Source organism: Pholcus phalangioides, unplaced genomic scaffold, assembly GCF_987345545.1.
Source record: "Pholcus phalangioides strain wild (caught in Gottingen) unplaced genomic scaffold, Ppha-v1.0 ptg000003l_1, whole genome shotgun sequence".
In the NCBI taxonomy this organism is placed as follows: Eukaryota; Metazoa; Arthropoda; class Arachnida; order Araneae; family Pholcidae; genus Pholcus; species Pholcus phalangioides.
Window position 1 is genome coordinate 31698453 of NW_028301596.1, and position 27183 is coordinate 31725635.

The 27183-nt window shown below is 34.7% G+C and overlaps 1 protein-coding gene across 1 annotated transcript; it reads right to left on the bottom strand.

Moving 5' to 3' along the window:
• LOC149088408 (uncharacterized) lies at positions 1 to 27183 on the bottom strand. Its single transcript, XM_089252948.1, has 3 exons — positions 26200 to 27183; positions 9582 to 9868; positions 1 to 1071 (listed from the first exon to the last, which is right to left on the bottom strand). The coding sequence occupies exons 1-3, from the start codon at positions 26600 to 26602 to the stop codon at positions 547 to 549; spliced, it is 1215 nt and encodes a 404-aa protein (XP_089109074.1). The 5' UTR covers positions 26603 to 27183; the 3' UTR covers positions 1 to 546.

The following is a 27183-nucleotide window of genomic DNA, read 5'->3' on the forward strand; positions in this document are numbered from 1 at the left end:
CACATTATTAAAGTATTTTATACAAAAAATTACACTTTTTAAATACAAATCGAAAAAAAAAAATTCCGATGAAACTAAATCACAGAAAACTATCACACTAGAACATTCTTCTCTTTTCGTCTCACATTAAATTAGATTCATGCTTATACAAATCGAACTAAATACACAGAATTAGGGTGAAAATGTAAAAATTGAAATGGCACATCGAATTTGTTCTCGCTGTTTTTTTTCCCCCTCTCCTTTGATTTCCGTACACAAACTATCACAAGGATCCCAACATGTCCATAAAAAATGTCACAACAGTACACGTGTTCTTTTAATATCTTTGTCTGCAAGAGGAGACAATTTGTAAGTGTATGAGAGTCGACGGATGTTTGTTCGGCTTACACTCATCAAACCAGTCATCGTGCAATTCACAAATTCATGACCTCTTCACAAAATTTGTTCTATGACAATTAAATTGGAATGAAGTTTTAAAGTGACCAGATATATTTTATGATGCGCATAATGATGCTTATAAATGGGAATCACTTGATGTTGTTTCATTCACATTATGGCCAGTCCTTTGCTCAAATAGTCGACGTGTTCTTTTGCTTTCATCCTCAGCGAGACGATACTACTGCTCCTCGGATCAAACGTGCAATTGTCTTTGCTCTCTGTCGTGAGCGACAGATTTATCGGAGAGCAATGGGAATCCACCGATGTTACTGTCGATTTGGGACTACAAGGGACGATGCCCGCCATCGTAGGTGTTGGTCCTGGTGGTGTCAAGTAACTCGGGTACACACCCGGGTGCCTGTTTAGAAATCCTGGCAGAGCAGCGAGCGATGATCCCAGAAGTGGACTTGCCGTGAACCAGGGATCTAAAGACAGTGTAGGCGTCGTGGTCGAAGTAGTTGGCGATCCCAAAGGAGACAGTCCTCCTGTACAGCTCATGCTAGGAGAATGTGATCGAGTTAAGGAAGATCCGTTACCAGAGAATTCGGTTACGTGGCCTAGGCTCCTCAAGGCATTTTGACTTTCGAGCTTCTCCTGTCTGCGCCATTTTGCTCTTCTGTTCTGAAACCAAACCTAAGTAACGCAAAGAAATTGAGCAAATGATCAGGTAACATCGCTGAAACAATTATATACATAGAAAAGTAATTTCAATAAACTGCATTACCATCTCAATAAAATGCATATATTGTATTAATATACAATTTGTAAATATAATAATTAGAGCCCGAAAGTGCAGGCATAATGGCATAAATGGCTTTTTTTTTTTGCCAATTTTCAAACTTTTTAGTAAAAATTACTTTTTTAAAATTTCCTTCCGGGACCTACAATTTATTGCTGATTTTGTACGGCAGACTTTTTTATACTCACCGTGGGGTTGGTCAGCACCTCCTAGAGATAGAAGGCCTCCGCACGGGTTGCCAAGTTTACCTGTAACGTCATTAGGAATACCTAACAAAGTTTGCCACATTTTGAACCATATCATCCTATTTCGTTTCTTCTTATTTTGGCGTAAAATCTTCCTGACTGGCTCACAAATACCGCATGGTGACTGGATGTGGTTCATAGAAATTGCCAATTTTGAGCCCGATCATCTTTTCCGCACAACGATATTACTAGCACGTGCAGGGAATTCCCCCCCCCCCCCCGAATATTCTAAGGGAAAATGGGCGACTTGCTGACGTCACGAGCAGCCTTCTATCTTTAGGAGGTGCTGGGTTGATGCGCTTACTCAGCGCCTCTTAGAGATACAAGGCCTCCGCAGTCTGCTTGTGACGTCAATAAGTAGTCCATTTTCCCTCAGAATATTCAGGGAAAAAAATTCCCTGCTCGTATTAACGTTGTGAAGAACAGAAATGATCAGACTCAGAATTGGCGATTTCTATGCCCCACATCCAATCACTATGGGGTATTTGTGAGCTAATCTGTAAGATTCTAAGCCAAAATAAGAATAAACGAAATAGGATGCTGTGTTCCAAAATGTGGCAAACTTGCTAGGTAGTCTGAATGACCTTTATGGCAAACAGTGCAGATGCCTTCTATCTCTACGAGGTGCTTGCTTACTCCTCGGTGTGCACAGGGAGTCCCATCTTTTTCTGTGGTCATGTCGCCGTTTCTGTTGTACCCCGCGTCAGGAAAGTTTCTGACAAGGACCGAACCGGGTATCGAATTCGCGACACCTTTAAAAACCATCCTTTGGTACTTCAGGCGAGTATCTTATCGACCTAGGCCACCACGCTCACTAAAACATGCATTTAAATGGGAAAAAATGAAAAATAACTGAAAGTACGATATTGAGGGTCCGAAAATTGGCTAAAAAGACTTGATTACGCTCCCTCAATCTACAGTTTTAATAATAGGTCATAATAACTGTATTATTAGTCAAGTTAAAATGATATTATTACGCAAAAAAAAAAAAATGTTTGTCCTCTCCAAGAGTAAGCATTCGATTAAATGGAAAAATTGGTATGCTAATTACATACCACGTAATGCTAGCTGAAATTAAAGAGTAATTATATCAAAATGATAGCGTTTACATATGGAGTTATTTAAAAAAAATTTCATAATAACGACATATTTTGTCAAAATTTTCAAATGTTGTACTCAGTCACAGTCTGTATCGGTTTAAAAGAAGATCGTTTAACTCCTAGATATGATTTTCGCATATCTTAAATATCTTGCCATGGTTCTTCACAGTGCATTTATGGTATTTATTCTGTTGGATTGGATTGGATTTCAAATTTATGGCGCAAGGACCAATTTGGTCAAACTGCGCCAAAAGAAATAATATAAAAATAAGAAAAATGTCCTTTTGTCATGTCAAAAAACTGTTTGTGTGACAAGAATTCTTACAATCTTGGTGCGATTCCGACAATATGTTGATTTCTACCTGAAAACTGCGTATATATGTTAAACAGAGATGAAAACACTATGCATCTTTGTGTCACTTCCATGCCTAACAACAAGTCTCCTATCTCTCAGGCACGTATGCCTATTCACGTTTGGATGAGTCAGGGAGGGATGGGGAAGAGCGGGGGAGGGGTTTCTGATAAGAATTAGTACTAAGGGTTGAAGACTTTATATAAAAAGAGTGTTATGAAGAATGGGAAAAATGGAAAGTGTAGTGTTTTTATTTTTGTGATTATTATTTATTATATTCATTCTTCATATTCACACACTCCCTATTCATACGTGGCCCACACGTAAAAACAAACACTACACAGTCACTAATTACTCTTATTAATTATTATATGTTTCAGCGAGGCTGAAAATTGTATTATTTTTAAGAGTAATTAGTGACTGTGTAGTGTTTGTTTTTACGTGTGGGCCACATATGAATAGGGAGTATTTACGTGTGTGTGTGTATACGAAGAATGAGTATAATAAATAATAATCACAAAAATAAAAACACTACGCCTTCCATTTTTCCCATTCTCCATAACAAGAGCAATATGTTTTTAAGTTCTGAATGTTAAATATATCTAAGCTGTAATTGATATGGTTTCTATAATTAACGAATATAAAACAATGTCGAAATAGGCATTTACGGCAGGAAAAAAGACAGTTTTACCAAAAAAAGTTTCCTTAATTGATTTTTGTATTTTTTTTCCTTTCTCCCCCCCCCCCTTCCCCCATTATCCTTCAGTTTAGACACGTCAGTCAAAGAATTCATGAAAAATGTTTCTCTGTATGTTTTCCGGGCATATCCATAAAAACAATATTGAAATTTAAAAAAAATTAAATTTTACTCATCCTTAAAATTAAGCGATTAAAAAAAATTAAATTGATAGCATGTGTATTGAAATGATTAAAATTTTTATTTTGTAAAATAAGTTTGGAATCTCACACCCTCAGGAAAAAAATCAAGTGCATTCATGAACAAAAACTATTTTTTTTCCTGATTAACAAAACCGATGCTTCCAATCGGGAATATTGACCGTTAAAAGGTTAATAGTGAGGGTGTAAAAGGTGCAAATGGCTCACGATACTAATCTTTTAACTAAAATCAAAGTCTTCTCTTGCAGTAGAGTGTCCGGAGACTTTTAATCAACATAGTAGATTAACATAATAGATATCTAGAAATGTTTAGATAAGATAGCTTGATTTTAAGATAAGATAACTAGATATGTTTCAGTGCATGTCTGATGGATTATGATTCTAAGGAATTGATGGAATTTAAAATGGAATCTGAATTCGAAAATGCCAAATCTTCATCACACTTTTGCTTGATGTCCTGTTTTGTGCACATTGAAACTGAAAGGTAGTGAGTGGTGCAGTTATCCTGCACATTATGTTGATGAACTGGACAATGCACATTGCGATATTTCGTTCGTGAATTAAAAACCATTTTCTAATATAAGAGGCTTTTCCTCCATCAAAGTAGCGAAATTCACATGCGTGGTTAGCGCACGATTTATATTTAAGAAATTACGTGCCATTTTTGTTATCTTTAAACAAAAGTATTGAAATGTTTCACAATCGCATAAAAATTTTAATTCCTGAAATTAACTTAACTGTTAATACTTAAAGCAAAATAAATCTTAATTTTGATTTTGCGATTGTCTTTCTCTGTATGAATGAAACGAAATGTTTTTTTTTCTCTCTTTTTGTATCAGAGCGCCTGTAATGTTTGCTCTTTAGCACTTGAATAATATGTGCAAAGAAGTTTCCCATCAAAAGCGTTGATTTTAATTTTTCTATCAGCACGGAAAATATACAGCAATAGAAAAGAAAAAAGGAAATTTGATTTCTTCAACAAATTTTAAATGAATAATAATTTGGGGAAATAATTGTTGTATTGGAAGAAAAGTAGAGTTAAGTGAATTTTCCACACACATCAGTTTATTACATTTTAGCTTGGCGTACAATTTACATGATTATGTAACTAAAATGTACTACTGTATTTTTATAGAATGAATAAATTTGTAAAGCATTTATAGACACATGTAATTGTCATTTTAATGTTTTTACCTTTTTACTGGACAAATCATTTATTATTATAATATCGAGTTATTATTATAATATTATCAAAATTTTGCGTAAATATATTCGAAGAAACATTTATATTCAAAGAAATAGCCTTTGCATAAAATAAAATTTCATTTCATATTTTTGTAATGGAACAACATTTTTATCGCATTCCGAGCCATAAAAATATCCGAGATTGTTTTCTTTCCGTTAAATCAAATAATTTATTGTTTTATTAATTTGAAATTTTTCTCTTTTATTAATTTTGAATTACACTTTTATTAAGTCAAATTCTTTTTTCTTTTATTAATTTTAATTTATTCTTTTATAAATATCAACTTATTGCTTCATTAGTTTCAATCAATTTTTTAATTATTTCATTTCTATTCATTGCTTCAACATTCAAAAAAATTTGTCGATACTTTTGTTATGTGTGACTTTGTTATTATAAATATTATTCATATCTATATGCTTTCAAAATATATCGTGTTTGAATATATTATTGTGATTTTTTAATGTATTCGTTGTTAAGTTATTTTGAGAATAAGGTCATTTAATTTTATGATGTTATTTTCTGAAAATTTTGACGTGAATAACTAAAACAAATAAATAAATAAATTTGCTATAATTAAATAAAAAAATTTTCACATGTATTTCACCTTTGACTTTTATAGACTGCTCAATCTGTGTGTAGATCTTCACAATATATTCCAACCATAATTATATAGATTAAATTTTAATTCTATTCCATAATCAAACAAAAAACAATTTGCTTATGAAATCCTCTTTTTTTATATATTCTTTAAAATATTTTTTTTTTACTAAAAAAATATTCTTTCCAACGGGGAATAAGAATAGAAACGAGACTGTTCTTTGGATATCGAATGCGGCCATATTTGATTCTACGGGCGGTGTAGTGAGTTTGAAAATCTAATAAAATATCCCATTACGTTTCGTCAGGAGGTTGAAAATGAAAGCTTTCATCGTCGGTGATTGCTTTTAATAATCATGCATCAAATGGAATAGAAATTTAATAAAGCATTTTGGAGAGTCTCCTCTTTTCCTACCCTTCGGTTGCTCTCCCATTTTGTGGTGGAGCCCCTCCCTTGTGTCGCTTTCCTTTTAGCCTAGTGGGATTGGCCTGGAGCTATGGAATGAGCTCGAACGATCTCGGTGCAAAGTGTTTTCATCTCAGGCATTTTTGAGTATTATTCCATATTTATACTTCAAAATTACTCGTTAACTCATAAAAACGTATATAATTCTTCGCATTTTTTTGCTTCACTTTACTCAGAAATGAGTTATTGTCTGAATTGCACTTCAGTGGAAATCATTGACAACTAGTTTATGACAGTAATACCGATGCCAACCGCTTTTGAATGACTTCGGTTTGACTTTGAAGATTTTTGCATACAGATCTAGTGAAGTTGCATTTGCAAAAAAAAATTTAAATTTCTATCTCGCATAAGATTCAAAATTTTCATTTCCCTCTAAGGAAACTTTAAATTTTAAAGTCCTGTGCAATTATACAGAGTTACAGAGTGTCCTGTAAGTGCTAATGCTGCCTTTATCTCATCAACCGTTCATCGATCGTAGAAGTATGATTCCAATTTAAAAAATGCTCAAAAGGCGTTCAAAAATTACCCTGTACCAATTTTGAGAGTAGAAAAAAAATACAGTGTGTGACAAAATAAAACGAAATCTAAATTTTCATACGGTCCCCTTGTCCTATAACTTCCAATTAGAAAGTTGGTTGTTGCCAATCTCTTGAGGACAAGAGAAAAAAAAATTCATGTTTCTAAATGCGATATTCACCTAGATATTGCAATTTAAAAATCAGAGAGAAGTTATGAAAGAACAGCTAAAACTAACGTACAGCAGTCCTTCCCTCAGCATTTATGCAGTCCTTTCCCCGATTTTGGAATTCGAATATCTCAGTGAATATTTTTTTATTGAAAATATATAATTTATTAGTGAGAAATGTGCAATACAGAGGAAAGGGGGGGGGGTAGAAAAAAAATTACCAAGAATCCAAATGGCCCTTACTGGCAATCACAAATTACAATTTGGTATGAATCATGTAAGCATATAAATAAATAAATAAATAAAAGGATAAAAAAAATTAACACAATAGGTCATGGTGGCCGCAGGCATGTGGTGATAATATTCCGATTGTAGAAAAAAAAGGGAAGGTTCACTTTAAGGTTCATTTATAATGTAAAGGAAGTCCAAATGTATTGCACGTAGAAAAATGGATTTTTTTTCTCTTGGCCTCATACAGGCAACACCTTTCTAATTACAAGTTAGAGGACAAGGGGACCGAATGTAAAAATTTAGATTTTTTTTATTTTTTTTACACACTGTATTTTTACTCTCAGAATTGGTACAGAGTGATTTTTGAAAGCCTCTTTTGAGGATTTTTTGAATTGAAACTATACCACTCTACGACAGACGGTTGGTGAAATAAAGGCTGCGTTAGCACTTACAGGACGCGCTGTGTATAAAAGTTAACACATTAGGGTAGACGAAATGAAAAGGTGATGAGGGCAGCAGAAGAAAAAAGTACATTTTGCTTATAAATGGGATGAATTGATGGCCTAATAGGAACTTCTGAACCACGTAATGTAGGTGATGCGTAATGTGGACCATATTCATAGAATGGTGTATAAGAATGATATCACAAAATTCGTAGAGTTGAGTCCTTGATCGATCAGCACGGGCAGATTCTCTCAGGTTTACTGTCATAGCTTCAGCTTGACTGAGACATCGATGACCGAGGATATAATTCGAGGACAAAGATTGAGTTCCTTGAAATCTGTCAAAAGTTATGTAATGTAAGACATTGGAACGTTATCATAAACTTGAAATGATGTCTGGTCAAGCGTGTTCTCAACAAACAATCAATTTTCTCACGAAATGGGGAGTACTACTTCACCAAACACCAACTCCGGCCTTATCGCTGTATTGCAATTTACTGCCATTAGTGAGATGGGTTGGAAATGAAGGCGCTGTCTATCGGTGGTCGCCTCGAGTTCGTTAGGGAAAATATCTGATCTATATCCTTCTTTGGGTTCGAACCCGGGACCCTGACAACAACCTTCGGGATGGTAGACGAGCATCTTACCACCATGCCACTCGGGCACCACCTTAGAGTACTGGAAAAATCCTCTCTACAGTCCGAATAAGGTCTAGTGACTTCGATTTGTTTGTTTCTCACCATTCTAAAAGCATCTTAAAGAAAATAGAGGTTAACCTCGGACAAAATACAAGGTCACAACAGACAAAATGCCCAATGAGGTGGCTGAAAAAAAAGGACACCCTGTGTGGTGTTTTCTTGTAGTAAAAAGATGCTCAGGCTGAAAAAATATATATATCACACATAACAGATATGGATGTCATATATTTCTAAAATACAGCAAACCAATTAAAAATGGAATTATAAAAACTAAAACTATATATACATGATAAAATACAATACAATTCCCATAAAAATATTTATGGTTGTCTTATGTAAAAATGGATAGCTTCGCCATTTATGCCAATATGTTTATTGTATTTCTTTTTAAACGTGTCAATTGAGTTAGTCAATGTCCCCGAGATTAAGCTATTCCATTTATTCACAACCTTATTAGAGAAAAATTCCCTGTGACAAACACCACAACCTAGAAGTATCCTTTACGAATCGATGCTTTTTTTTCTGGTTTCCCATTGTCAAAGCAGTCGATTGACGGCGTATTAATAATTCACAGCTATTATTGTCATCCCGTTAAAAATTTTGAACACTTCGATCATATCCCCGATACCCACGTTCTTTCAAAGTAAACGTATTCCAAAAAATGAAGTCTCCCTTCATAACTTAGTGTCAACAAGCGTTGTTCTTTTTTGCAACCCCCGTACCCCCACCAACCAAGCTTATGCCCCTCTGTAGGTATGGTCTCCAAAACCCTACTCCAGTCCAGGACGAACTAACCCTCGAAAAAGCGGAAGAATAACAATGAGATAATGTCGTTGTAGAGGATTGGTTGTTCTCGCTGATTATAAGGGCTTTTTTGAAAAGGATAATCCAAAGCCATGCCACAATAAGATTCCTGTCTTCAGGCCCAAAGAAATTACTTCTAATAGTTCATCATCCGGGGCTCTCTTCACCATCTGACAACTCTAGCACCATCACGTAAAAGTTATTACTTATCAGGAAAAAATAAATTACGAAAATAAGCTTTTTTTTGGTAGAACTTTTTAAAATTTTTTAAATCACTATTCCGTGTAGATGATGTTATAGAAAATATATATGCATATTATATTGTTTTAAAATATGAACACATCTTGTAGCATCGTAAATAGGCAAAATTCTTCCCTCTTTTGTCGTTTCAGGATGATCGTAAGAAACCCCCTAAATATTTAACTCAATTTTTTCCCGAAAAAAACTGATTTTCCTAGCAAATTTTTCATCCATGGGGTTGGTTGCCTTTGCTCAAAATATAAGAATCTGTCTAAACTTATGCGGAATTCGTTTATTTTTGTGATTATTTAATAAATGAAATTATCGACGAAGTCTTTTTTCATTGGTCTTTGTTAGAGCCCGGTCCAGAAAAGAAATAATGTATTTATTTTTTTTTTACCTGAACTCTCACTTCGGGCAAATTGACTTTCATGGCTAACTCCTCCCTGCTATAGACATCGGGATAATGAGATTTCTCGAAGGCTCTCTCCAGTTCGTGCAGTTGGTATGTGGTGAACGTTGTTCGATTTCTCCGGTGCTTCTTCTTGTTGCTGTCGCTGCTTCCTCCATTGCCACCGTCTTCAGATCCGCTGTCTCCGTCGCATTTTATCCCTGAGGATGACGAGGACTCGTGCTGATGATGACTTCCATCATCCTTCTCTGTTGATGCTTCTCTGCGTACGTTTCCTATTCGAATAACGAAATAACTGATTCAATTCCTTTCAAATAAAGATTATTTATTATTATAATTGAGGAGTTTATTTTCAAAAGGGAACATTTTCACTTTTGCTAAATTTACAGAAGTAAAAAAATACCCTTTCCCTACGCAATAAACGGCTTTATAAGAGTAGCAAATAGCTCAACAGGTAGCATAAGGAAGTGGTATAAGAATATTTAAATGTTATGTTTCTTGATCACCATTCAAGGAAGTTATCGACATTCAAATTTTGAAAATGTTCCATTCTCAAAGAAAATTAACGAAATTTTTATCTTTTGATCGAAATTGGAGCTGGTTAAGTCTGAAAATTTTGAAATTTCTACCACCCTTTTATTCCAGATTTCACCTAGCCAAGTACCCTTATTTCTCTCTCGTGAATAACATAAAAAAACACGATCATTCTACAGTGGAACCTCCCATAACGTTCACTCCCGTTAGCGGACACCTCCACCAACGACACTTTTTGAATTACGTTGACGGAACTCGGTGTGTATTTTAATATTCATTAACAGATTTTTCTCGTTAGTGGACGAAATTTTCGGTTACACGAGTGTCTGTTATCGAGAGGTTTTACTGTAGAATGCGACTTTTAAAGTTCTGCAAAATGTGCCAGTTTAAAAAAAATTCCTCAACGCTAATAAGACAACCGTTTTGTTATGTTCCCTTTTCAATTAAAATTACCGAAGTGAATGAACAAAGTGGATAGGTTCCCTTTTCGTAGAAACATTGTGATTTCGACCAAAAATATTCCCGTTCGAATAAACCCTGTTACATAATCCGACAGAGTTCATCCCAAAGATTCAGAAACCATTGAAACGTGCATTTCGAAGAAAAGTGGAAATGTTCCCACTTTAAAATAAGAGCTCCTCAGTCATCTTTTGAGGCATTTTGAGGCAGGAGGCACCCAGGTGACAAACCTTGCGGCGACATGGATACCTCTGGAACACTTTTTATTCAAGAAATATTAAAATAAAACAAGTAATTCGTCAGAATTACTGGTCAGAATTCAGATGGTGTCCATTAACAGCATTAACACTTGTATAAAGAATCACTAAAATGCTTAAATTAGCTAATGGCGTAATAAATGCCCATGATAGCAGAGGGTCCTGTCATGCTGAACTATAACTGTCTGTGAACTGACCTCAACTCAATAAGAAAATGTTAAAATCCGAATTTCCGATTCCAAATAGTGTGAATACGCCTGATTTCGTAAGCAGTTAATTAAGAAAAAAACCTCTCTCTAAAAGAACTCCGCCTCTAAGGAACTGCTATTTTCTGAATCGACATTTACTACCATAAATTCTATGTTTGTTCCCTATCCTATTAAAGGACTGCTTTTTGTGAGAAATCGGATGAAAGCCTTTTTCATTAAAACAGATATGGCATTTTGAATGGGGGGGGGGGGTTAGTGATTTTTAATTGGCGCTTAAAGGGTTAATGTATGCAAATTTAAAAAAAAAATCAGAATAAGTGCATATTTTTATATATAAAGATTTATTCAAGTTCAATCACTTTATATAATTTTCAAATGAATTATTTCTCATGATATTTTTATAACATCGGTTTTTTTTTTCGCTGGTGAGATTTAGTGAATTAATAGAGATGCTTGTAATAGTGCATTTTCCAAATATCAACCGTTTTATTGAAAGGCCATTTCTAAAGATATGTCAAAAGTGTTCTTTTTTCCCTTTTATATAAATAGTGTCGAAATTCTTTAGTGATTTGTATTTCGTTACTGAGAAGCTACAACTGGAAGTTAAAAATGCCTAAATAAAAAATATGTAGAAATTATTGCTTCTTATGTAGAATTATTATCAACTGCTTTTACAAGGGGACATCAGTATCGATTGGTGAGGGGCAATGCAAGGTTATGGTGTCGCAGGGAATTTTTCTCTAATAGGGTTGTTAATGGAATAGCTTACCCCCGGAGGTAGTAAATTGTAACACAATTGACACGTTTAAAAAGAAATACGATAAACATGTTGGGGTAAATCGAGAAGCTCGATCCATACTTAGAATAAGACAACCATAAGTATTCTTTATGGGCATTGTATAATATTTTATCATGTGTATATATTTTTTACAATTTTTGTTAATTGCATTTCTAATTGGGTTGCTATATTTTTAAAATATATGACATCCATATTTTATGGATGCCATTATGAGCATCTTTTTATCAGCCACCTAGTTGGGCATTTTGTCTGTTGTGACGTTGTATTTGTATTTGCACTTGCAGTATATACACATGTGGGGATATATTTTTGTAAATGAATATGCGCTTTAAGAAATAGAAAATATGTATTTTAAAAACACTGTTTTTATGCATGGTGCATATTTGAAATTTTTAACTTTTTCAGGATTTTTTAGTCCATATTTTGGCATATATGAGTACGTTTTGGCATTTTTAAGTGCATATTTTGGCATATATGAGTACGTTTTGGCATTTTTAAGTGCATATTTTTAGAGATATGCACTTAATTCGCCATTTTTTTTAGTGCATATAATCCTAGCTCTATTCATAAGTTTATCATGAAGTCTAAGAAATTTTCTAAGTGGTTAAAGATCCATGGCATTTACCATTTGATAAAAATTTGCATTTAGCTAATAAAGTAATCAAGTTCATTTTTTGTGATGCCTTAGGGGCCGTTCAAGTATTACGTCATCATCGATGGAGTGGGGAGGGGGTTTCCGATTTACTGACGTTTGATGACAAGGGGGGGGGGGTTGGATAATGCTTACGTCATCAACCACCCTTTATGAAAATATGATTTAGGATTCGGAGGGGCAGAGCTGATGACGAAATTTTGCTGACAAGGGGGGGTGGAGGGGACAAAAATGGCTAAAAATTTGCTTACGTAATACTTGAACGGCCCCTTATGGCTAAATCAAGACTTGTGTGATTTAGAAACCACGAATCCAGTAATAAACACGTGCTAACCATTGCTATAAATTTTTCTTAAAACCGATGGATTCTGATTTCGGATCTACAAAAAATCAGTCATTTTAGAACTATGATGTATAACAAAAACCTTCAATCAGTCAGTGCCTGAAATCCCCAAGAGTCCTTTGTTCTTGATCTGGATCAAGAAATTGGTACTTCAGTTAACAACCCTCTTGATCCCGTGTGTATATTTGAATATACAAACCCATCGTGCAATTATTTATTTTTTTTTTTGCTATTATAGAAAGTACATCTTCTAGTGACAGTTTCAGAGTAAAATACGGCTATGTAAATACAATGATTTTTTTTATCTATAAAGAGTTGATTGCTTGTTAGAGTCATTTTTTGAGAGCTGCTGGAATTTTTCGTGTTCGGAGATTTATGAAATTCCACCAAACTGGTTAAGAGAATTAGAAATTAGAAATAAAATTTTCAAGTTAAAAACTATTTATCTAATGCTTACTAAACAAGATTTTATCTGTTTATAGATACCAGATACCATTAAAATCAAGGGAAAACTGGATATTTTACCCCTTAGCCAACTCTATTATCTAATTTTAAAAATCCACACTAATTAGTCAAATTACTGTATTGATGTATTGGTTCAATTAAAAATATGCTAACTCCACCAGTTTACATCCGTTTTTGTGTGTGAAAACACTTTTTTTTTCCAATATGTATTTATGGGAGTGACCCAGAGAGAGAGAGTATTCAAAATACCAATTCAAGTTGTAATCAAGGTTTGATATCACAGAGTTTAATATTGTGTTTGAGCGTTTGTTAGAGGTACGCTTCTTAAGATGATAAGCATAGACCACACACACAGTGTTTCACAACATTTTTTGTTAGATAAGAAACATTTTTTTTCAACAACACTCATTCAAATGTCTTGAAACTTTGAGTGCCTCTCAACACTATGGTGTTCAATACTTTAAGGGGAGTATTTTTCATCAGAATTATTTAGAAAATTTTTATGGCTCAAAATATGGGTAAATGTTGGTGATTTTTAAAAAAGTTGCACGTTGTTGACGCACTAAGCTATAAGGAAACTGGAGTGAAGACTCGCTATACAATAACAAGGGCGTGCGCGAGCCGACGCGGAGGAATACAAAAGTGGGCGTGGCGGAGAGAAATAGGCAAAACATTGCTTATTTCAGCATGTAAACAATGGGGGGAAGACTTCCATCTTCAGTATTTTTTCAGTTGTTTTCATATTATTTCATTAGTACAGTTGTCCATCTGCACATGCAGAAATAGTGATATCATGTTCTGTCTATAATTGCACCAACCGATGGGAAGATGGGAAATAAATTTCAGTTTCATAGGTTAAGTGCGCGTGGTTTTATATTAAAAGATGCATTGATTTTTATGCTACAATTGTAAAATTAAACGCATGTAGTTTCCATTTCACATTCAGTTTCTGTTTAATGAGCGTAATTCATAATAAGAAATTAATTTCACATGAATTACTGTTGACCTCCGTATGTAATATTACAAAGTCTTAATTAGAGAAAAAGGTGTCAGTTTCTGGTAGGTACCCTTGCAATGTGAGAAAACATGACAGTTGTAGAGTCATGATGAAAAGAAATCTAATGAAAAAAGAATTTCTTATATGCTGTGAATGTTGCATATGCTGAGGGAAAAAATCCCTTCAAATTTAAAGAGTTGGTCTGTATGGAATATACTAGACAAAGGTTTGCATTGTAACTAAGTGCTTAGCAAACATATGAGCTTGATAGCAAAAAAACATAGTGCTTGATAGCAAACATATAAGTGCTTTTGTGAATTTTGTGATTTTAATATTCCAAATGTTCTCTCTGGAAATCTCCGAATTCTCTCTGGACCTGTTTGTAAATTGTTTATATTGAAAAAATTGTATGTGTACATTGCTGTATGGGGAAAAATGGTGGGGGAAAAAATTTTTAAACCTGTTTTTTTTCTCTAATTTTTATTTCATTTCTTGCACTGAAAGTTCTTTTTCACATAGCAGTTAATTCTCAGAAATATTCATTGCTATGAATTTTCGAAGTGGAAACTTTCACCAAAATGCAAGACTGTGATAGAAATGTATGTTGTTTTACAAAAAAAAATGTTCCTCTTAAGCTTTTAAAAAAAGGGTATTTTTCTTGTACGAAAGTAAGTATTCATTTTATAGATTTTTTTAAGATAAAGAATTCATAATTATTAGCCAAAAAGGAAAAAAAAAACGGAATGTATAGGTCTCGTATTTGGAATTGCCCCACTGCATTAACACGTTCAGGGAATGTTTTTCCCGCTTCGCTCCAAAAGGGTGTGATGCGGTCGCACAGTCCTCACTCCGCTTTCCTTATAGCTCAGTGTGTTGATGTTAAAATTCGAGGAAAAATAACCAACATACTTAAATGCTCGTGTTAAACTGTATAAAAATATTCATAGTATTTGAGAAAAAAAAATGAGTGCCTAAAATGAATAGAAAGTCTTCAAATGTTCCTTAAAGAAAGGAGATTTTTCCCATACGAATGCATGTTAAGCCTAGATCATGCACCAACCCCCTTAAATAATATTTATATAAATTCTACAGAACTCTATTGTAGAATCGTAACTTTTATTGTTTATGGTATGATACACATGAAAAAATTCAATTAATTAATATATCTGAAGTATCATATATACACATTGGAAGAATAACTCGATATTTTACGGGATTACTAGAATATTGAGTCCACCTGATGGATGGGTTAAGGATAAAAGAACTTGAAAATAGAAGCCAACTTTACACTTTCCCACCGTATTTAGTGTAATCATAGGGGGGGGGGGGGAGAGAGAAGCAATTGTTGAGGGAGGGAGCACCACTCACAGTAGCGCACTTCATTGAACATAATGGAGCCAAATTAGTGAAGTACACAGTGTTAAAGAGAGGGTGAAATCTGGTAAAGGTTGGAAGGGAATCAACAACATTGAATAAAAAAAAAATGGACGGGAGCTACCGTACCCCGAGCGGGCTTCTTTTTTTTCATACCGGTGCCTTTCAAATCACACGCAGGGTAAAGCTGTCTGTTCGCAGATTAGCCTTCCCACTAGTCCCTTCTATTACTACTACTAAACAGGGACAAACTCCCGACTTATTATATATATAATGACATATAGGTTCCCTTCACTAGATCGGAACGTTTAAAAGTCCAAAGGGGGGGTTTTCGTGTAGATTCTGTATCGCTAAATGTAAGTCACTTTTCATGTATATACATTTTTTCCTTTTCTTTTAATTTAATTCAGATAAAACAGATAAAAAGAACTGCGACAAAACAGGACCTGAGAATTGAATCAAGAGGTTTTTTTTTGTACAGTGATGCTTCACTACAATGATAAATCCCTCTAGAAAGATATTTTTTCAAATCGTAGAAAGTGTTAATAAAGAAGTTGCCGTGAAGCACTTCTTGTGTAGTGTACAAAAGTGTTGTGCAATAAACTTTATAATTGTTGTGCAATAAACTTTACAGGGTGAAAGAACAAACCGAATTTTATTCACCAACTTATCAATTACAATTTTCTGCTGTGAATAAACACTCATAAATGCATTTTGTTTTGGTACTAACAATACCAATTCAGAAGAGATGCAACAACAGATAATTTTTGCGGGCCCTGGTGATAATGTTAATTTCTATACAACGATTTCTTTTTGGTCCGCAGCGTATCGTTATACGTTATATCGAGGTTTCACTGAAATTAGAGCCCAGCTGATGGCATCCAAAGTTTCATCCAATCCAAACGGAGAACCTATCGGTTCAGGGGTATACCATCTCGTCACCTTTAACAAGAACCCCGTTTTTGTGCGCTATTTTTAATCCAACGAGGAAAAAAATTCATTCCCAAAATTTTGACTTCTTTAGAAACCAGTAATTATTTCGGATCAAGTAAATCAAGTCAATAAAAACCAGTCAAGTAATCAATCGTCAGCTATGAAGTTTTCAAAGTGTTCGTCAAAGTTCACACAAGTGGAAGTGGTAAACAAAATCTACACAAGTCAAGTTATGAGCAAGGTTCAACTGAATCAAAACGGTGAGCAAAGTTTGCATGAGTTTAGAAAAAATTGAGCGGAGTGGTCATGAATCAAAAGTGTTCATCAAAATTTATATTTTTGGAAGTGTTTCATAAAAAGTCATATGAGTAAAAGCTGTGAGTCAAATTTATCATGAGTCAAAGTATTCATCGAAGTTTATCTGAATCTAGCGGTGAGTAAAGTTTACATAAGTCAAAAGGGTTAGCAAAGTTTACCATTATTCAAATGGGAAAAACCTATGAGTCAGAGTATTGATCGAATTTATGCATCTAGGCGGTCAAAAAGGTTTAGATTAGTGAAAGTGCTGATCGAAGTTTGCATGTGTCAAAATGATGAGAAAAGTTTCATGAATGATAGTGGTGAGTGAAGTTTACATGAGTCAAAGGGGTGAACAAAGTTTACATGAATGAAGTGGCGAGCAAAGTTTATTCAAGTCAAGTAGTGAGCAAAGTTTAGTTAAGTAAAAGTGATGAGCAAAGTTTAATTAAGTAAAAGTGATGAGCAAAGTTTAGTTAAGTAAAAGTGATGAGCAAAGTTTACATGAGTCAAAGTGGTCAGCAAAGTTAGTATGAGTCAGAAGGGTGAGCAAAGTTTATCATGAATGAAAGTGTTGATCGAGGTTTGCATGAATCTAAATGGCGAGCAGTTTTCATGCGGTGGGTAAAGTTTACATGAGTAAAGTCTTGATCAAAATTTGCATGAATTTAAATGGGGAGTGTAATAAGTTTTCCCGAGTTTTAGAAAAATCGAGCGGTCAAAGAAGTGAGCAAAGCTGTCGTAAGTTAAAAAGTTAGTAGTACAGTGAGCCCTGGAATTGAAGCTTTCACCATTTGGCTGCACATGCCAAATTTAGACTTTTGATTTGAAACTTCAGTGCATCAAACTTCTGTCAGAATAAAAGTTTTATGGTGTCGGTGCTCAAAAAAAAAAACCAAAAAAAAACAGTAATGAAACACCAAGAGAGTAGCTTTCACGATTAAATTAAAACGTTGAAGTTTATGGTAAGCATTTCATACTTCATTCAGATTCATTATAAATGCTGTTTGCAATGTAAATTTGCAGTTGTTCCCAGATAAGCTCGAAGCAGCATTTTATACGAAGGGTGGTAAAGGACATTATCAGCCTATTATTGCCAATATCGGAAACTGATGGCTGGTGGGTTCCCATAGCATAAAGAGGAGGAGAATAGAAAGGTGAGCTTATGCAGTACAAGTACACAGTGCTGGTGACATTTTCTCTCTTTCAGAAAGAGAAGCGTACGCACGTACACACACAAAACGTATTTTCGGCTAATTTTAAGGACCAGCGGGAGCTGAGTACACATCTCGTATTTCAACGCGTATCAAAATACCTCTTTTTGAAAGAGTGTAGACCATTGTAAATGAAATGGGAAAGAATAGCTCTTAAATTCGGTACTTCGGTTGGATTTTCACTGATACCATCTTCAGTTTTCGTCTCTTTTTTTCTCTTCTTTCACATGGTGATTGTAAAATATTGAGACCAACAAACAAGTCGTCGATTACTTGCGGGAAATTTTCAGCAATAGACTTAAAAAAATAAAGTTGCGCTTAAAGTATATCCAACTACGTTTAAAATGTCATTTTTGAAGGAAATATCGATATTTTTTCCTTTTTTTTTTGTAAAAATCCCTATTTCTCTCTCTCTTTTGATTCCAAAACAGGCCTTGCTTTGTTTATACGACGCTTAAAACTAAAGTCACGCCCACTCTAATGCTGCGTTTGACATCAAGTAATCTGTGAATAATAACTTTGAACGTGTTTTACGAAGAATTCTATTTCTGACATTTTACTTGAGTTTAAATATAACATGATTTTAAAAATCTACTAATTATATCATTAAAAATTTTAAAATTAAAATTCAATGCATGTATTGTTAAGGTTATGAACTAAAATCTTTAAAGTCTATCACATATAATATATTTGTAATTACAGTGTTTTATACACGATGTGTTAAATGAAATTTAAAAAATTCACACGTACATTAACAGATTTGTGTGTAACTTATGAGAATACCATTCACAATACTTTTGGTTCTTAACCTGCACCATTATTAGCTGAATATACTGTGAAAATAACAAAATTTCATTCACAGAATTTTTTGCAATCGTGTTTTTAATATTACATGAATTTTGTTTAAAATTTCACATAAAAATGACTTTTCACATAAACATGACGCTAAGCAATTCAAAATGTATTACTGTTTTCACCGTTTTGAGGCACTTTCTATCAAAAAATGTTAAGTTCACTCCAATACCATTTTATAGAAAAGGACTAAAGAGGTTGTTGGAAACCTTTAAGGCAAGCACATATCCCCAACCCGTTTTTCATCAGCACCGTGGTGCTCGCTGAGATATACAAGAGTGCTCGATTGCGTGTCCGTTTATCCGATTAAACGGGACCCACTGCATGTTCAATTCCAACTAACATCATCACATTTTATTACTTTACAAAAAATTTTCCACCCTTTTATCGAATATTTTTCTCGTACCCTCCCCTCTTGAGGATTCCCATACTACAGTTTGGAAACCACCACGTTAAAAAAACAAATTCTATTTTAGCCGGGATGATGAATTCCCAAAACGACTTGAAAAATTATGATGTAATGTGTTTCTCTTCATTCTTCAATCTCTTGACTTTTAGCCGCCACCATATACGGCTAAAATTCCCAACTGTCCCTGCAGATTTTAAACTGCCATTCATTGTTCAATCTCATGTCTCATAACGAAATACACTACGTCAACGTTTATATGGTGTATTTTCAAATGCACGCCTCTACATTTTGATCGTTATTCACATATTACCGAGGTTATGAATGAGAAAAATAGAATAGAACCTCTCTTCACTTATCCTCCCCCGTTTCACTCTTACGAGAGACACCCCCCGTAGAGGGCATCTGCCATCTTTCTGCGCTGTTTTCATTCATACATGATTGTAAGTGCTGGACAAGGCATGTTTGGGAGGGAAAAATCATCCGATTATATATATTTTTAATCTCACTTTTAAAAAGTTATCTTTTGCTCTATTTTCCAGGAACCTGTTAGGAAAAAGAATTAAATTTCGATATTCATTTATATTACTGAAAATCGAATGAAATTATCGAATCAGAAAATTTGACAAAATATTCCAGTTTGAGTTCATATCTCGGTGAGTTATGAATTCAAAATTTTACAGGAAGAGAAATGGATATTGTATTATACTATTTATATTAAAATGGTGATTTATGAATATAAATCAATTACACTGGTTCAGTTCCCATCTTTTGTCAGAATACTTTCAAACGATCGATTCACTAATGAATCATATTGTAGATAAATCTTCAAACCAGAACCATCTTGGAGAGTTTGGGAGAGAATGGATGGTTGAAAAATATCCCCCCCTTTAACTGTGTAAAACACTCAGTAGAATTTCAAAAAGTGAAATTGTGAATAGCTTCGTTAGTCAACACGTCATAACACCGCTGCTTTTAACATATCCACAACTGAAATAACTTGAACTGTTTGCTCGATTGCAAATATGCTTTTATAATACTGATGGGTCCTTTCTGTAAATCGTATAATTGCTCCCCATTTCTCAAAATAAATAGCTGACTAAGTACCGATGCAGATTTGATTCACACCCTTCTTGTCTTTGCCTTATGTCATATATTTTCTGAGCACTAGCGATAAGTAAATTTCGTTTGTTTTCGGTTTTAAACCTTTATCTACTGACGATACTTAAAAAAAGCAAACCAGGTTAGATGATTAGTCATGTAACCAGTTATATATATATATATATATATATATGTATCATAGTAACTAATTATCTGGTATAACTAGTTTGAAAAGTTTTTTTTTTTTTGTCTTTAATTAGAACTAAAACGAACTATCCAATATAATTCACATTACAACAATTAGAGCCTACCTGTTTCGATCAGCCGAAATACCATAAATACCTTTTTTGCCTGTTTCAAACGACTTTTCAAATTTTTTGTGCACTAAATGCCTATCGCTTTTTCCAAGTTTATTCCTGATTTTTAGTGGCCATATTCAGTAGAACTAGGATATTTTGAGCATGAAGAACTTCAAAATAATTGCTCTTTTTTTAAAATTTAATAACAGCATTTTCAATAATGATAACAATGTTGTTATTAATAATTGTATTAATAACATTTTTCATGTGTTTATTTCGATGTGCATATTAAGAAATGCTTCATTACTATGAATTAATATTACGCTCATAAAATTATACAGTATTAACATGGTGGCAGTTTGAAAAATGTTACATTTTGAACGCTGTTGGTGGAATCAAAAATCGTATAGAACATCCTCAAGCAACAGTATTCAATCTGCAAGGATGTTTACGTGATGTATGGTTTAGTCTGCGGCATTTAATTTAAGTAAAAAAAATAATACAATACTTTATTAGTGAGAAATGTGGAATACAGAGAAAACAAAATTACCAAGGAGCCAAATGGCCCTTACTGGCAATCACAAACTGGTATGAATTATGTAAGAATATAAATGAATAAATAAATAAAAAGATTTAAAAAAATTAACACAACATGTGTGTGAACAGAAAGTAAAAAAAAACTCAACACAATAACTTGATAGGTTATGGTGGCCGCAGGCATGTGGTGATAATATTCTGATTGCAGAAGAATAAAAAGGAAAGTTAATTTAACATGTAAAGTAGGTCCAGATGTAGAAAGGGAAAAGAAAGAAGTTATAAGTGTAGGAAATTATATATTATATATATTCATCCTAAAAACTCTTCAATATTATTACAGGTAGCGTTTTTTTAAGGCACACATCAGTATACGGATGCATATACCTTTAGAATACCAATGCCCAAAGTCTAGGCACACACATGACCATTGGCGTACACAAAGGGGGAGTCCTACCCACCCCCGAGCCAATATTATAGTATTATTTTCCAAGAAAAAACGTGAACTCCCCCCCCCCCAAAAGGAAAAAAAATCTGATCCCCCTCGAGAAAATTCTGCGTACGCCTATGCACATGACAATAGATCTCATGGTTCCCACGAGGAGGGGGGTGACAGGGCCAGCCCTGGGGCCTGGGACAGTTAACATCATTTTTTTTTTCATGCTATAAATTCAATATAACCCATGGCGTCAAAGATCCCAGCCTAGGGCCCGGCTCCAGGATGTGGGGGCATGATGGAGCTATACTGCTGCTGTTGCAACTTCTTAAACAAAAGAAAATCGTCCTATTGCCTTACTTTGAGAAACTGGTGACTTTTCGGATCGTGGTGCAATCCGTAAGTCTAGCACGTGATGAATGGACGCGGCTTACTCTTCTCTAACCCATATTGATCAGAAGGTTATGGCTCCTCAATAAGTGATATGAAATCTCCAAGAAACTCTAGAAAAGCATCAGACAGAGGAAAAGACGCCAAAAAGACTTGAAAAAACAAATTTGGAGAAGACAGGCAGTATATTTTCAAAAATAGTTGGCAATAACACACATGGTAATAAAGTTGTAGCTGTTATTGCCATGTGTGGCATGGTTTTGTTCTTTTCTCCTTCTCTCTCCCCCCCCCCACTGATATTTTCTAAAGTAAATATATTTAAAATTACCTCGCCAAAAAGTGGAGAGAATAGTCCGATAAATACGGATGCCAGCTCTTGATTTTCCAATTTAAGGGGTTTCCTTATCTTTTAACATGGGGGAAAAACTATGCCAGCAGAAATATCATTAACGTGTTATTTAAGGCCGGGGGATTACAACACACTATAAAAGTTTTGTGAACGTGCTTTTATAAAACTTGAAAAATACAACCAATAAACTGATTTTGCAATTGCTCGAATGTAATTGATCAGCTTATTGGTGGCATTTTTCAAGTTTTATAAAAGCACTTTTACAAAACTTTTACAATGTAAAATTCCGGCCTTACTCCGGATTTATTTCAAATTTAGTACACATATTTCTGATTGTACATCTTCTTTTTTGCAAACTTAAAAGAAAAAAGCATTTTTCACACCTTGCGCTCATGATAAAATAGCATGACATCAATGCAATTTAATAAATATCGATTCAAAATTATGGAAACTGTTCATAAAATGAGGAAAAGATTTTGAGAATCATCTATAAATACTGGGGTTATAAAAAAATATATTTTTTTTAGTTTTAAAATTTAAAATCTGGTTTTCAATAGGATTGAGTCAATTAAATCTCAATCTTTTTCACCATTTTAGGAACTGGACAGTTTCCTCTATTTTGAATCAATTTTTATTCCATTGAATTAGTGTCATGCTATTTTATCGAGCGCGCAAGGTGATAATAATACCTTTTTTTGAAAATTTGCAAAAACGCAAGTATCAAATATGTGTACATTTTTGTGCTGGTATAGCATAGCATATACCAGGAGTGCAGATCCTCTAGGCCAAGTGCTGCCCGCCAAAGTGTTCCGGTATAAAAGTATCAAATCACACAACACGTTATACATCTAGCATGACCATATTTCCTTCATAAAGATAGGGGAAATTGGGATCCATAGGACACATTGAAAATTATCACCAAAAGCATTTTAAATGCAAGTAGAGTTGTCAATTACAGCCAAAAAAAGTTGTCAAAAGCAATTGAAGTTTCTCATCACAGACAAAAAATAAATTATCAAAGTAGTAAAGTTGCCAATTACAGCCAAAAAATGTCAAAGGCATATAAAATTGCAAACTGTTGTTAAAGATGCTGAAAATTTGGCAATGATGGGACATACAGAGTTACTGCAAGTCGCAAAGGGTAAAAATGTAATTTTTTTACATTTTGAAAGCATCAGTAATTTTTAATAATAAGCCTAGTTTTTCACCATGTTAAAAGGTAGGAGACATCTAAAAAAAGCATGTATCGAGTGTTTGAAGTGTTTGACGGCACAAATTGATATATGTGTGTGTGTGTGAACGCTTTTCATTCATCATTTTACATGAAACCATTGGAAAATCACGCGAACACGACCGTCATTAGGTTCCATTAATGGGAGTCTCGAACAGTTAAAGAGAAACGTCAGCGCCCGGAGCATGCTGGGTGGTGAAAACCTAATGGGTTATAACTGTTTTTTTTATTATTATTATTATTTGTTATTTATTATTATCGTTATTACTCTCCGACGTACTTATCAAGCGCCGAATTACCTTCCGTAATCAACCGTCAAAATAATTGGCCCCGGATTACAGCTCGCGTGACAGCCAACGACACAACGCATAAGCGGGACCCGAATAGACACGCGCCCTTCGTAATTGTCGTATTTGACAGAGAACCAGAGATGGATGGACTTGGATATGGGTGCAGGGTGTAGTTATATGTTATACTGAAAACAGAAACGCGTCTATACTTCCCCTCGTTTTCAGCACCCGCGCGTTTTTTTCTTTCTTTTTTTTTTAATTTCCGTCATGTGCATGGTGATTTGGTTCTGATCCCGCGCACACGTGTGCAATAGCCTCCGGGAAAAGCACCCTGCAGAGCACTCGCAGTGCTTCTATTCTGACTTATTCCCCCTCCGTGCGTATAATATAGAACCGTTTTGTTTGTTATAATCTCCTATTTCCACCAATCTCATTCGAGGGAAAATTAAATTACCCTTATAACCGAGGGCTATTATATGACTATATACGGCTTTGGAAGTTTGAAGCTTGGTCTAATCTGAAATTTTCTCATCGAAATGGAGTTTAAATCAACCAGTTTTCTATGATTTGTTTGTAAAGACATGCCCGAAAATTCATGTTAAAATATTTAAATATGTAGTAAAATCCATGTATTTTTAAATATTAAAAAATAAAATAAACAGAGATTTATTAGGGAAATGGAAGTAACGGCTCTCTCATCCAGGAGCTAGATTTTTTACTGTTCTTCAAATATATAATTGTACTGCAAAAATAGTATACATTCTGTTAATTCATATTTGTATATTTGTATTTGCTTGTAGAAGATCAATGTTTTTCATAGATAGATAGAGATAGAACCGCTCACAACCTCGGATTGGTGCAAAGCAACTTACTTCCGTTACCTCAAAAGAGCCAGGGTTGTGTCGGTAAATTAATTTTTTTTTGTGAAAATGAATAAATGTCATTTGATTTAAAATTTAATTTGAAATTTTGTGTCACCATTAGACTCCAATTCACAAACTTACTCTAATTTAACAACCACACTTAGAAAATTTTAGACACCGATACCGATTTTCTAGTCGCCGTCGTGACCTGGCGCCTGGGATTTGTCCGGTCCTGTAAAAGACCAAGGGGTCCTCGGGTAGGTGCTTGAATACACTAGACTATTGCAGAGGTTTTTAACGTTTTACACCTCCGAAAACTCCTTCATAATTACGAGAATATTTTGTGGGACCCAAAAATATGGATAATTCTTTAATACAAATATCATTATTGATCAGAGGCGCCGACGTGAAGAAAACATTGAGGAGTCTGAAAATCGCCATTTATCCATACACAGGAGGCGAAATGGTGCGTTCCATTATGTATTCGTGAATTTTTGGAGGCTCAGCCCCCCTCACAAAATTCATTGGAGAGGGGGGTGTCTCAAATGTTCTCAGTCTCCCACGTTTCTTCGGTGCCTACGTTACTACCAATAAAACAAATTAAATCTTTTCATGAGGAACTCCATAACTTCTTGAAACACAAGTAAATAACCTAACAACCTACAGTCTATTGCAGGCATTTTTAACCTATTGCTCGCGCGCATCACGGTACTTATCGAAGCACCCAAAGGTGTTCGATTTTGTTCTCACAAGATTTTAATCGACATCAAAAAATAAACTATCCCATTCAACTTTTATTCAAGAATTCACCTTATGCTGTTCTTAGTTATCATAGTTATCAGAGTTGCCATTATGGGTGTGCTCTTCTTTAGTTACCCGATGTGAACGGTGCTCGGATTTTAAATCTCTTCCCAGCAAAACGAAGCTGAATTTAAAATTCTGTTGTGGAAGCACAGTTCGTAAGGTAAACAAAAGCAAGAAAATATTTTGACAACAGGTCGATATAAAGCTGCTATATAAGCGAAGTCATTATAGGCCTATATAAAATGTTGCGAGAATAATATAATGACTTGGCAATACTACTCTAGTTCCTTTCTGCTTAAGTTCATGAAACTTAGACTCACAATATAAATAGCATGCGTATTAACTTTTCCACCTGATTTACCTTAAATTAGGCCGTCCCATTTTAAGCTATTCTAACGACTTCAGTTTTAGTAATTGATTCTAGATTTAAAATTATAGAAATCTTGAAATTTTAAAACTCTCTTTCTCAATATACTATATACACTTCTTACAAGAAAATGAGGGTTTCAGATACTCACCCGAATTCTCCATCAAGAGCTCGTCTTCACCATTTCTCGTATTTTTCACCGAATGGTGATGTGACCTATACCTGCTGCTGGCCGATGACGATTCGTGGTGCTGATGTTGTTGCTGCCGAGAATAAATATTGTCCTCGTGATGTCTCCGGCTCTTCTTGGACGACTTCAGTCCTAAAATGGCATCGATTGAATGAAGAGGTGGAAGGCTCGAGTTGATGTTGTTGTTGTTTCGCGTGTTCGAAACGATGTCATCTTCTTGTCGCTTGACGGTCTTTGTTGTGGCCTGTAATCGGCATTTCTCCGATAAAGCAAAAGAGTTCGTCAGGAAATCCGAACAAGCCAATGGAGCCAAAGGAGACCTCGTAGTAGCATCCAACATTTTCTCCGATGATTCTGAATGCATTGTCTGATGCGGCTCAGTTACCTAATTTTAGAGTTTTCTGCCCTGTTGCCGGTCTTTATTCAAGACCTCGAGCTTACACTATTTGTTGAGGCTGATCATTGACGACGTCGACTACCTCCTGTTTATTAGGTCTTCGGTATAGAGACTTTAATTCAAGCCGCATAAGTTGATTAATACTATGAGAGACCAAATTGATTAATCTAGTAAACAATGTCCTCTCATATTTACGAAAATTCTTTAAAATATATATATGAGATATTCTTTTTCCTCTTGGGGCTCGACGAACTATTTAAGTCCCGACCTTGAATCTTAGGAGTAATCAATATGAACATCTAATAATAAATCGATGGTCTCGCCGCTCCTGGGAGGAATCAATAGCCTCTTCTCTCTCTTGTCGCAATATTATTTCCTCTCCGGGCGTTTTGTGTCCCACGGTGAAGTTAATTCGAAGGCCGGGAATTCAAGGGAAAACAATAAAGCGCAAAAGCAGCCACGGGGTTTGAAGCGAGTTTCTGCGCACTCGTAAACTCTCCACTTGTGTGTGTGTTGAGCCCGTGCTTTAGCTCTTTAACAGTGAGGAT

Coding starts and splice junctions, on each gene's coding strand:
- LOC149088408 (XM_089252948.1), bottom strand. CDS start 26,602: ATGCATTCAGAATCATCGGAGAAAATGTTGGATGCTACTACGAGGTCT. Junction 9,869..26,199: donor GCTCTTGATGGAGAATTCGG/GTGAGTATCTGA, acceptor TTATTCGAATAG/GAAACGTACGCAGAGAAGCA. Junction 1,072..9,581: donor TGCCCGAAGTGAGAGTTCAG/GTAAAAAAAAAA, acceptor TGCGTTACTTAG/GTTTGGTTTCAGAACAGAAG.